This window comes from Chrysochloris asiatica, unplaced genomic scaffold, assembly GCF_000296735.1.
Source record: "Chrysochloris asiatica unplaced genomic scaffold, ChrAsi1.0 scaffold00137, whole genome shotgun sequence".
Lineage (NCBI taxonomy): Eukaryota > Metazoa > Chordata > Mammalia > Afrosoricida > Chrysochloridae > Chrysochloris > Chrysochloris asiatica.
Window position 1 is genome coordinate 769,720 of NW_006408655.1, and position 13,086 is coordinate 782,805.

Consider the following 13,086-nt stretch of genomic DNA (forward strand, 5'->3'; position numbering starts at 1 on the left):
TCCTCAACTAGCCAATTCTGTTCCCACCAAATCAGCTTGCTCCTCAACTAGCCAATTCTGTTCCCACCAAATCAGCTTGCTCCTCAACTAGCCAAAGAAGTAGACTACTTCCATTGCTGTTGTTGTTAAGTTCCATCAATTTGGTCCTGACTCGTAGTGACCCTGCATAGGGTTTCCAAGGAGCAGCTGGTGAGTTTGAACTGCTGACGGTTTGTGGTTCAAACAGACCTTGCAGTCCAGTGCTTTATCTCACAGTGTCACACCAGGATTCCTGAATAGTTTTAGGAATAAAATTTTAAATTGCATTTTTTCATTTACTATACTTCTTGTTACTTGGTCACATAAATAATAGAACAATAAAACTGATACTTTAAATAAAAACATTGAACAAATCAAGAAAAAAGTTTGATAAAACATGTAAGAATAAGAGTTATGAAGTGTGCAAGGAAAAAACTGAACTATCCATATAGTAAGAAAATTATAAAAATCATGATTTGGTTGTCAAAGGAAAAGTATTCTTTGTTTTGCATGACACTGGCCATATGTGAAGAACATATTAGGTGAAGTTTGTGACTAGTTATGTTAAAGTGATATTGAACAGCTGAGGTTGATTCAAATAACAGTGATTGAAATGATGAGGAAGATGGAAACCATGGTGAGTGAGGAGAGTATAAAAGACCGTTGAGTTACACAGTCTCAAACGACAGGAAGTACACCCTGAAGGTGATCCTGTGTGACCCCAGAAGGAAAACTGAGAATCAATGGTTGGAATTTACAGGGAAATTAAGGCTCAAAATGAGGAAATAGTTCTATCAAGTAGAACTGACTAGATGGGTTGCTTTGTGAAGAAGGAAAGTTTACTGTAAAGCATTCAAAATGTTTAAATATGAAAGTACTCAGTCAGATTGATACTATGTAATCTATGTAAATATATTGGTTGGTATGAAGCATAAGGATTCCTGGTGTGGAGCTGTAGAATCAGCACTGGACTGTGAACCACAAAGTCGGCAGTTCAAACCCACCAGCTGCTCCTTGGAAACCCTATACAGGGTCTCTATGAGTCAGAACTGACTCAATGGCACGTAATAAAAATAGCATGTAGCATAAAAGATGCTCAATAAATGTTTGCTGTACATATGAATTTATAAGCATATTGCAGAGGGCAGAAGTGGATAGAATAAGTCTTCTGTTACTTTTTGGTTCTGAGATTTTTTTTTTTTAACTTCCCAAATCATTTACTGGGAATAAATGATGTACCTCACATTTTTTAAGAAGGAAGAAAGATGCTAGAATCCTGTATGGCTATTTCCCAAGAGTTTATTTTGTTCTACAAAGACTGCCATGTACTCTTTTAGAACACAGTGTACGATAAATCAACCAAGCTTTCTCTAAGAGCTTTTGACAAGTTCAGGAACTTGTCAGACAATCAAAGAAAAGGGTCAAACCATAGCACACAATAAAAATTGTAAGAATACATCTTTCACATTTCTTTAACTAGTCTACCACATTTTGGGCTTAGCTACCCAGCAGAGAAACACAATAATTGATTTCCTTTCTTAACCACAAAGTGCTGATTCCTGGCATAACAAAATTAGAACCTGGGTAATAGAGATGTTCAGAAGGAAACAATTTTCAGATAAAATAACATTATTCCTGGCAAAAACAGGCACATGTTGTTGCTTTCTTAGTGTGGTTATTGGCAGAAAAAAAGCCAGTGCTGAAACATTGGCAGGTGGAGCTTTTCCACATTTCATTTCAGGTTGGAGATCAGGCAAATGTTATGTTCTTTTTTAGGAAACAAAATAAAGCAGAAATTAATCTCTATCTGTGCTTGCCTCTCTTTGAAAATTGTTGGAATCATTTTGTTGTTGTTGTTTACTTTGGCTCTTCTGTGGAGTTGCTTGTTCATTAAAACACAGAATATCATATTTCTGTAGACTTGTATCTTCTTGGAGTTTTTTATGAGCCACCTCAAGTGCTTACGAATTTCATTTCCTATTTACATTCAGGAGACATATTTAAGCTTAAAGATTTGCAAATTGTTGTTCCACAGAATAGATGCTTATCTCTACAGGAGCCCCACTGCTTTAGGTAGAAGAGAGTTATGTGTTGTTGTTAGCTACTTCAGGACGACCCCACGCACGATGAACCAAATGCCACCAGATCCTGTGTCAACCTCATGATTAGTTTTGAATCAGACCATGTGCTCCATAGGTTTCACTGGCTGATTTTTTTTCAATGTTTTATTGTGAATTATGTGATAGTTTGGTAGCATAGTGGTTACGAATTGGGCTGCGAACCTTAAGGTCAGCAGTTTGAAACTACCAGCCACTCCACAGGAGAAAGAGGAGGCTTTCTGCTCCCGTAAAGATTTACAGCCTTGGAAACACTGTACAGGGTTGCTATGGGTCGGAAACGACTTGATGGCACATAACAACAACAAATGTGGTAGTTTATATGGGAGGACATTAGCTTTACATTCATTCTATCGTATATTGTTTCATTGCCATGGTTACAATCCCCTCCATGCATCATCAACCAACCAAAGGGTATATCCTGCAAGCCTGCCCCCTGGTTGTCAGCACACAGCCCATCTCCCTCTCTGGGTCTAGAGTCTCCAGCTGCTCCATCTCTCCATGTCATCATCTCTGCCTCCATCTCTGGTGTCTGATATGGTTTTGGGAAGTATTTACCAAGCCTTTCTGTCTAGTCTGTCTGAGTCTGGAAGCTATTCTAACACTTGATCTGCATTGTAACAACACACAGGCCTCCACTGAATGATAGGTGGTAAGAAGGGGCTAAAGGAGAGGAATGGTCTGTATACATTTATTTTTGTTGTTAAATGCCATCCAGTCAGTTCCGACTCATAGTGACCCTGTATAGTGTTTCAAAGGAGTGGCTAGTGAGCTTGAACCTCAGACTTTGCAGTTTAAACCAACCTTGTAGTCCAGCACATTAACCTGCAGTGTCAAATCAGGACTCCCCACAGTGCCACAAAAGGACTCATTTAATGTATACACTTAAACCTTAATACCGAAGATCAAAGACTACAGCCTTCCACAGGGATTATACTTAAACATAAAGAAAACAAAAATCCTCACAACTGGATCAGTAAGCAACATTATCGTAAATAGAGAAAAGATTGAAATTGTCAAAGATTTCATTTTACTTGGATTCGCAATGAAAGCTCATGGAAGCTATGGTCAAGTGATGTACTGCATCTGGCAGATTTGCTGCAACTCTTGAAAGTGTTAATTAAAGAGCAAAGATGTCACTTTGAGGGCTAAGATGCACCTGAATCAAGCCCATAATTTCAGTTGCTTCATATGTATGTGAAAGTTGGGCAATAAATAAGGAAGAACAAAGAAGAATTTATACCTTTGAATTGTGATATCGGTGAAGAATATTGAATACATCATGGACTGTCAGAAAAATGAACAAATCGGTATTGGAAGAATTACAGCCAGAATGCTTCTTAGAAGTGATGCCAGCCAGACTTTATCTCATACTTTGGACATGTTATCAGGACTCAGTCCCTGGAGAAGGACATCATGCTTGGTAAAGTAAAGGGTCAGCAAAAATGAGGAAGACCTCAACAAAATGGCTGCCACATGGGCTGAAACAGGAACAACCATGAGGATGGCACAGGACAGGGCAGTATTTCGTTCTGTTACTGCGAAGGATCACTATGAATTGGAACTAACTAAAGAGCACTTAACAACACAACTTCTGAGTATTTGACACCATCTTTTCTGCCACAGAATTGGTAAATAAATGAGACCAAATTTGTACTGTATTCTCTGAATTTCTCTAGATCTTTTCACTCAGTGATGTGAGCACTTAAATATCAGGACGCATCCTGGCCCAAGCATACTCCATGTATAGCACTGACCCCTGGGAGGTAGCTGCCCAGGAGAAATACCAATTTACTAGCTGTTTTGGTTTGTCAGTTTGAAATGTTGGTAACTTGACAACCTAATACTTCTGGTTTTCACAATTTGTTTCGATGTACAGAACTTTTCTGGATTAAGAGCTCTCCCTGTCCTTTACCATCCCTCATTATTCTAACCAGAATATCTTATTTATAAATCCAGGACAACTGTTTCTGAATTTGAAAAAAAAAAACACCTCTCCTGTGGATGGGAACCAAACCAAACTAGATAAAGGTGCACAAAATGTAGAGTGGAGTAAGGGGTAGATTTCCGCTTTCTTTGGCTTTACAGCCTCAGAAACCTTATGCAGGGTTGCTATGAGTTGGAAGCTACTCAACAATAACAACCACAAGAGTGTTACTGTGAGTTAGAATTGACGATGACAGTGGGTAAGGTTAGAATATAGTTGCTTCCACGGGTAAGTGCTTTTCAAAAGTATTAATGACATGACATGTTCAATATTTTGAGATTTGGATACTTCCTGTATTTTGAGTATTTTCCTCAAAAGTTTAAAATTATGTTGTGATCCTTTCTTCCAGCATTTATTACTTATAATATGAGAGGATCCAATTTTAATGCCTGGACTGGGCTGAATGACATCAATTCAGAGCACACGTTCCTGTGGACGAATCAGCGGGGAGTTCATTATACAAACTGGGGGAAAGGTTACCCTGGTGGAAGAAGAAGCAGTCTGTCTTATGAAGATGTAAGTATCAGTTCAGGTCCCTGCTCAACAATAGCAGTTTACTTAGTTATCAGATTAGTGATTAAGTGTCTGTGGAAAATCTATCAGAGCATTGATTGATCTGGTTCATTTTAGAGATTTTAACTGTTTCAGACTGAGCCAGCCTGGAGGGAAAACATATAATTCAGTTAGGTTCAAACTGACTTTGCAGTCCAGTGCATTAGCTCACAGCGCCACACCAGGACTCTGGGGGTGGGTTTTATAGGGTAGGAAAACCCATCTCCATTTTGGAACTATTTTGTAATCTGAACATACACTTGAATCTAGAGTCGTCAGTTCTAAATGCATCAGATATCTCTAAACTCTTGAAGATGTTGTAGTATTTGCGGTGTAGGTCTGGAAGCTGCTACTACTTTTAAATATATCATCATCATGATCATCACTATTAAGCTAACATTCATAGAATGCTTATGTGTGCCAGGCACTGCAGGAAATGCCTTTGTACATTAATTTAAGAGAGAGACTGTTAACTACTATTATCCTTATATATTGAACAATGTGAAACACCATGCATTGATAAAGACATGAAATGTAAGATTTTATTCTTACTCTAAAGGATTTTACACTTAAGCTACACCACAAATCTTACATTGTGATCTACTAAAGAAGACAGCATTTTTTTTTTTTTTAAATAATGACAGGATCAGCTACAAAGTAGCTAAGAGGAAGAAACACTGTGAGATGAAGTGAGTGTATCAATAAGTATGTATCTATGGAGCCCTGCATTTAAGGGCTGTCTCTGTGTGCTTTGCTGGAAGAAAAGTATATGAAAAAGAATCTGCTATGGGTCTGTCTCATAAGGAACTTAAAAGGTAATATCTGGAAAACTTGATAAGAGGATGAAGGAGACCATACTGAGTGGGCAAAGAGATCAATATCTTTAAGAAGAAGATCAAAGTGTGTTTGTTGTGGTGGTTTAGTGTCATTGACTCCTAGCAACACTATAGGATTTTCAAGGAGAGGCTTGTGGGTTTGAACTGCCAGCCTTGTGGTTAGCAGTCCAGTGCTTATCCTAAAGTGCCACAGCAGGACTCCAAAAGCTTGTTTGGGCGGGAATGAATGGCTTTGGATGTGGTGGTGGTGGTGGTGGTTATACGCTTGGAGTCAGTTCTGACTCATAGTGACCCTGTACAGGGTTTCTGAGGCTTTAATTTTTATGGGAGCAGAAAGCCACATCTGTCTTCTGTGGAACAGCTGGTAGTTTCAAGCTGCTGACCTTAAGGTTAGCAGCTCAACTTGTAACCACTACACTACCAGAGCAGGCATCTTATGCAGAAAAGAAGTAGAAGTGAGTTTTGATAGCAGAATTTAGAGATTTGAATATTCATTGGAGGAATTTGGACTTTGTTAGGTAGGCAACGAAGAAAATTGGGCTGAAAAAGATCTAGTCAACATGAAACTTTAGTGATAATTAATTTGGTATCTATTAATAATGATAATTCATTGGTATGCAAGATGAATACATTTTGGTAATGTCTGACTGATTTTCTGTGAATGAGTTCTTAGGATCCTCATTATATAATGAGAGCAGAAAGCTGATTAAAGTAATTAAAAGTTCGTTGTCGAGTGAGGGAGAGTTTGCTTAGAAATATTTAATGGTTAAGAGGTGAGTTTTCTGTAAAAAAACAGTCCTTTCTTGCTTTCAAGTCATGAAATGCCAGAAAAATATTATGTATGCTTTGACTCTATTTCAGTGTTGCATGTTTGCATGCATCAAGAAAAAGTCTAGAAGTAAAATTTCAAAAAGTCAAAAGCAGTGTTTTGTTTTCCTGAATGGTGAAATTACAGATTTAGCTTGTATTATTATATTTTAATTTCTCTGTATGTTCTAAAACAAAAGCAAACAAACTAAAACCTTGATTTGTTTGGGTATATGTTTAGTGGTGGCAACAAACTTGTTCTGTACAGCACCTCTGAGCAAGATAATAGGTGATAAGTGTAGGTAAGATGGGAGATGGACTAAGAGGAGAATTGTGGAAATCATAGACAGAGCTCAGGGCAGAAGGAGGCTGGAAGCAGCAGGAAGTAGAGAAGAGGACTATAGCTGTAAGTTGTAGTTCACATTTGAGCCTGAGACTTCCAAGCTTCAGTCTCTCCCCTTTTTTGCTGTATTTGTGTATCACATTTATTATGTACCATGGAGTCTTGGTGTGGCTCTATAGGATAAGCACTGGACTGGGATTCACAAGGTTGGCAGTTCAAACCCACCAGCTACTCCTTGACTCCTTCGAAGCCCTCTACAGGGTCACTGTGAATCAGCTTCAATTCGGCAGCACTTAATAACAACATTATGTACTATAAAGAGGCCTAGTGACACAGTGACTAAGTACTTGACTACTAATGGAGAGGTCAGTGGCTTGAACTCACCAGCAGTTCCACAAGAGAACAAACCTGGCAATCTGATCCCTAAAAAGACTGCAACTTAGAAAGCCCACTGGGGTACTTTTACTCTGTCCTTATGGGGTTAATATGAGTTCAAATCAACTTGATGGCACACAACAACATTATATACTGTTATTGATTAACACTGAAAAAGATCTCTTCATTTGTTCTCTTTTGGTACAAGTTTTTTTAAAAGAAAACTTTATAAAAGGAGAAAAAGGTAAAAATCTGGTATTATCCATCATAAATAGAAGGTAGTTATATAAATAAATAAGGGGCTCTGGTAGTGTAGTGGTTACGAATCGGGCTGCTAACCTCAGGGTCAGCAATTCGAAACTACCAGCTGTTCCGTGGGAGAAAGATGAGGCGTTCTGCTTCCACAAAGATTTACAGCCTCGGAAACCCTGTGCAGGGTCACTATGAGTCGGAACCGACTCCACGGTGCTTAACAACAACAATATATAAATAAATACAGTAATATGTTGAGACTCTAGCTATGAAAGAAAACACTGATTGTACAATATCTGCTATCTGTATTTCTAGCTACCCTAATGTCCTCTCCCCAGATCCCATTCTTTTGCTTTAAATGAACAAAAGTCATGTTTCAAATTGTTGACTGTATCTTGAAATGTTTCTTCCACTTCTTCTCCGTGGGAACCAGACAGATATGAGAAGGTGGTCAGATGGCTAAGATATGAGGATTGTAATGAAATAAGTAACCATAAGCATAGTGAGCTTGATTTAAATATTGTTGTTATGTGCCGTGGAGTTGGTTCCGACTCATAGCGACCCTGTATATGTTTTCTGAGGCTGTAAATCTTCACAGGAGCAGAAAGCCTCATCTTTTTCCTGCGGAACAGCTGGTAATTTCGAACTGCTGATCGTGAGATTAGCAGCCCGATTCATAACCACTACGCTACCAGAGCTCCTTTTTGATTTAGATAGTACTTGAAAAAAAATTATTTAAAGATTAAAAACAAAACAAAAAACTAGTGAAGAGGCAAAAGTAAAAACCCACTGCCTTTGGTTTGAGGGGGATTTCAGAGGTTGACAAACTTTCTATGAAGGGCCAGCTAATGAAAGTTATGCTTGGATCCCTTGTTGATGCAAATGATTAATGCCCTCAGCTGTTCCCCAAAACACTGGAGGGTGCAGTCTTCCCAGAGGAAGCTTGGAAGAAAGATCTGGTGATCTACTTCTAAAAACTGAGCCAAATCATCATAATGAGTCGAAATCTGCTAAATGGCAAGTGGTTTGGGGCCTTAAGGTCTTCCTTGCAGTGACTCAGATATTGTAGTGTGAAAGCAGCCTTAGGCAATGTGTAGACAAAAGAGTATAGCTGTTCTACAACTCAACTTTGTTTACAAAAGTAAGTGGTGGACTTTCAGCAGTAGTTTGATGACCACTGGTAGAGTGTTTGTTTCACCTTTGGAAATGTGTAATGGCATGCTGCCATGCATTAAGTACAGGTTTTTATCACACTGATAAAAGAAGTGTGACCTTGCAGGTTAATAATAAAGCAAAAGAGATCAGGAATGTGTTAATGTGCATGAAAACTTACCCCCAAAATAAATGCCTGATAGTGTATGAGGGAGTATGTGATGTGAGTGTGTGTGTCTGTGTGTGTGTAACAGAAAGAGAGGAGATAGAAAGATAGCTTGCATAGTCTAAGTATACATTTTATGTAGATCAAGTTTCCAGAGCAAGGAGAAAATGGAAGGAAGATAGAGATGAAACATACTTGATCAAAACCCAAATTCCTGTTGAGTTGGACCTGGTGTGGTTGTTAGGGTAACTTGTGGCCTTGTATCTATAAGAAATTCCCAGAAGCTGGCCACAATGTCCATATCCTTAGTTACCCTTATGGTTGTAACGGTGGCACAACTGTATGGCAGATTGTGTGTCTATTTGGACTGACACACTCAGGTATATGTACAAAAAAATGACAGATTAGTTAGTTTAAACAGTAAAGTAACTATGTTATCTTTGCTGTTGTTGTTAAGTGCCATTGAGTCATAGCAACCCTCTCTAGGGTTTCTGAGGAGCACCTGGTGGGTTTGAACTGCTGACCTTGCAATTCAAACCAACCTTGCAGCCCAGAAAAAAAAGCCCTACGAAAACACCCCCAAAGTCAGAAAGGTTAACTACCATATTTCATTGAGCCTAAGAAGTCATGCATGCTATGGACAACATTGCAAAGAATGGGTATTCCAGACACTTCATTGTGCTCCTGAGGAATCTGTATGTAGACCACAAGGCAGTCCTTTGAACAGACCAAGACCTCCTTTTGCTGGGATCCACAATGAACACTCATGGAAGCAGCAGTCAAGAAATCAAATAATGTATGGCATTAGGCAAAACTGTTGCACAAGACCGCTTTAAAGTGTTCAAGAGCAAAGGTGTCATTTTGAGGATTAAGTTGTGCCTGATCCAAGTCCTGGTATTTTCAATCACCTCATCTGCATGTGAAATCTGAACAATGAATAAGGAAGAGCATAAAAGAATCAGTGCATTTGAATTGTGGTTTTGGCAAAGAATATTGAAAGTACAATGGACCGCCAAGAGAACAAATAAATCCACTTGGAAGAAGTACAGCCAGAATGTTCCTTAGGAGCAAGGTTTGCAAGACGTCATCTCTTACACTGGATGAAAACTTTGGCAGATGCAGATTCTGTGTTTTTGTGTGTGTTAGTTCCCCCCCTCCCCCCTCATATTTAGCTTAGCAACTAACCCACTGTTGTTAAGTGCTGTCGACTTGGTTCCAACTAATAGCGACCCATTATAGGATTTCTGAGGAGCAGCTGGTGGGTTTGAACTGCCGAACTTGCAGTTCAAGCCGACCTTGCGGTCCAGTGCATTATCTTGCAGCATCACACCAGGACTCCATGGAAACTACAAACTGGAAACATTCATAATCGAAAAACTAGATTTTCCCCCCAGTCCTTCCCTATAAGGTATTAAAGGTAAAGCTTTCAAGCCATAGTAGCCATTAACTGTGAACTAATAACAATACTTCTATACATTAAGTTGGGTGGTGGTTATGTGCCATCGAGTCAGTTCTGACTCAAACAACCCTGCATATGGTTTCCAAGACTGTCAGTCTTTACAGGAGCAGAAAGCCTCGTCTTCCCCCTTGGAGCTATTGGTAATTTTGAATGGCTGACTTTGTAATTAGCAGCCCAGTTTGTAATCCCCTACATTATCAGGGCTTCATAAATTAAGTTAGCAATGGGAAATTTGTTGTTTAGTGCTATTGAGATGGCTCCAATTATTAGTGACCCTGTATAGGGTTTCCTAGGAGCAGCTGGTGGATTTGAACTGCTAACCTTGCCACATCGGGCCTCTGTGGAAAATATAAGTTGTGTTTACTTTCCCTTAATGGTATTTCTGGGTTTGGAGAGTGAGCTTTTATAAAGAGACGATACTGTGTTCTTTGAATCTATTTGGATCCTAAGTTTTAATAGTGATTAGTAACATTTCATAATGCAATGAATATCAGACCTATCTCTAAACTTATTTGGTTTATGAATTCAGGTATCAAGAGTTCTATGTGAGGGATCACAAAGTGGATGTAGTCGCATGAAATGTAATGATGGATTTAACATCCTGGAAATTAATGGGAAGGTTTTAAAATTTGGAAGTTGTAGACAATGAGGTTTTTTTTTTTTTAATGTTAATGAATTGATTTAAATAATTGTTGATTCATTCTCTTCTTTTTTATCTCCATAAACACATAGGCTGACTGTGTTGTTATTATTGGAGACAAATCAAGAGATGCAGGAAAATGGATGGATGAGAATTGTGACAGTAAGCGAGGCTATATATGCCAGAGACCACCTGGTAAGTTCTGCCCTGACTTTGCCTGCCTGTACGCACTGACCTTTCAATATATTTAAAAAATATGATTCATTGCATGACACAGCAAGAGGTTTGTTTACTTTTCAATCTATGTATGCGTATGACTCCTGGTGTGGCACTGTAGGATCAGCACTGCCTGGGTACCACAGATTGGCGGTTCAAACACACTAGCTGTACAGGGTGTTTATGAGTCAGAATCAACTCGATGATGGCACTTAATAGTAACAACAACAACATGTATGTGACAGACAGAAAGAGTGAAATTTTCTATAACTTATTGAAGATTACAGAGTTCTGGTGAGATGCAGTAGGATAAGCACTGGACTGCTAACTGCAAGATCAGCAGTTCAAACCCATCAGTTGCTCCTAGGAAACCCTATTTAGGGTCATTATGAGTCAGAACTGACTTGAAGACACCTAACAACAACAATATTCAAGATTATATCCCTCATCCATTGCCAGAAAGTTTTGTGTGGATGAAACTTGAAGCCAAAATTTAAAAACAATTTTTGTTAAAAAATTGGGATGTTTGTATACCTGTACTTTTTTTAAAATCTCGAATTAGGAATACTTCAATTCAATTTACATAATTTGAGAACTATTGGCACAGAATATGCCTTGTTAGTTATTCTATATTCTGTCCTAAGAAATAGAAATATCTGATTTGAATTCCATTTTTCATCTTAGGAAGCCTGAATATAATTAAATTAAAATAAAACAGGATGTGGATATTTACTGAAATTCAAGATTATGGTTATACACATTTTAGTTTTTAGAGAAACTAGAATAAAGATGTCTAGCTACACAGGACGGAGGTTAGATATTAAAAGAGAGACTAGAGATGATGCTTAGAGGTGAGGAGGTTTGCTGTTATCCTGACTACAATTTTGGGAGGTTGACTTTGAATTAGAAGGTACTTGTTCTCCTACATATAAAAGACTTCCTGGTGAATCAGGGAACAAATGCCAACTCATCACAATGACTGAACATCAATTTAAGATATTTCCAGATGATTGGCGTACGTATTAGAAATTTTAATCCTTTCTGAATCTCTAAGTCAGCCAAGACCTTGCCATTTTTCTCTCTATGCTACTGCTCCATACCACCTGAATGTCAGGCTATCCAAACCCAAAACCCACTGCCATCAAGTGGATTCCAACTCATAGCAGCCCTATGAAACAGATTAGAACTGCTCCATAGGGCTTCCAAGGCCGCAAATCTTTATGGAAGCAGATTGTTTCATCTTTCTCCCTTGGAGGGGCTGGTGGGATCAACCCACATATCTTTTGGTTAGTGGCCCAACACTTAACCCACTGTTCTACGAAGGTTCCTCTTAGGCTACCAAACCCCAAACCGGACCCACTGTCTTCGAGTCAATTCCAACTCATAGTGGTCCTATATAGGGTTTCCAAGACTATAAGCCTTTAGTGGTGGTGGTGGTATGCAGTGGAGTCAATTCCAACTCATAGAGACCCTGTATGGAGTTTCTGAGGCTGTAAATCTTTACAGGACTGGAAAGCCTCATCTTTTCTCCACAGAACCACTGGTTGTTTCAAATTGCTGGTCTTGAGATTAGCAGCCTGGCTCGTAATCACTATGCTACTAGAGCAGATATTTTTCTCGCTTGGAGCTGCTGGTGGGTTTGAATTACCAATCTTGTCATTAGCAGTCCAGTGTTAATCTAACCCTACAGTGCTACCAGAGCTTCTTCTGAGGACACCAGTAATACCGAAAGTGTTCAATCTGTGCCTATGTTCTTTGGACAACAGTGGGCAGTTCCTCCCAGGGATGACTGATGATTCAGAAGCTTCCTTAAAATCCCTTTTTTTCTTCTTTCTGTAAACAAAATGAAAGAATATTTTGCTACCAATAAAAAAATTAGTTTGAAGATTTTAATGATTTAAGAAATCTAAAGTGAAAAAATCCAGACTATAAATTATATAGATTGTCAATTATGAAAAAAAAAATCATTAATCCCCTCTTAAAGAAACAAGAATTTTAAAAAGACTTAATGGAAATATATCAAAATAGTAATAGTAGTCATTTTAGGATACTAGATTTAGGATCACTTTAGTTCCTTTCATGTATTTTTCTGAATTTTTCAAAACATATATATGATTTTACACACCAATATTATGTGTGTATATATATATATATATATATATATAT

General features: G+C 38.4%; 1 protein-coding gene across 1 annotated transcript in view; it reads left to right on the forward strand.

Moving 5' to 3' along the window:
- Window positions 1-13,086, forward strand: part of MRC1 (mannose receptor, C type 1) — a 135,260-nt gene that overhangs the window by 96,820 nt on the left and 25,354 nt on the right. Inside the window, exons 24-25 of the mRNA XM_006869905.1 lie at window positions 4,472-4,638; window positions 10,797-10,899. Of these exons, the coding sequence (XP_006869967.1) occupies window positions 4,472-4,638; window positions 10,797-10,899 (270 nt within the window). The remainder of the gene's footprint in view (window positions 1-4,471; window positions 4,639-10,796; window positions 10,900-13,086) is intronic.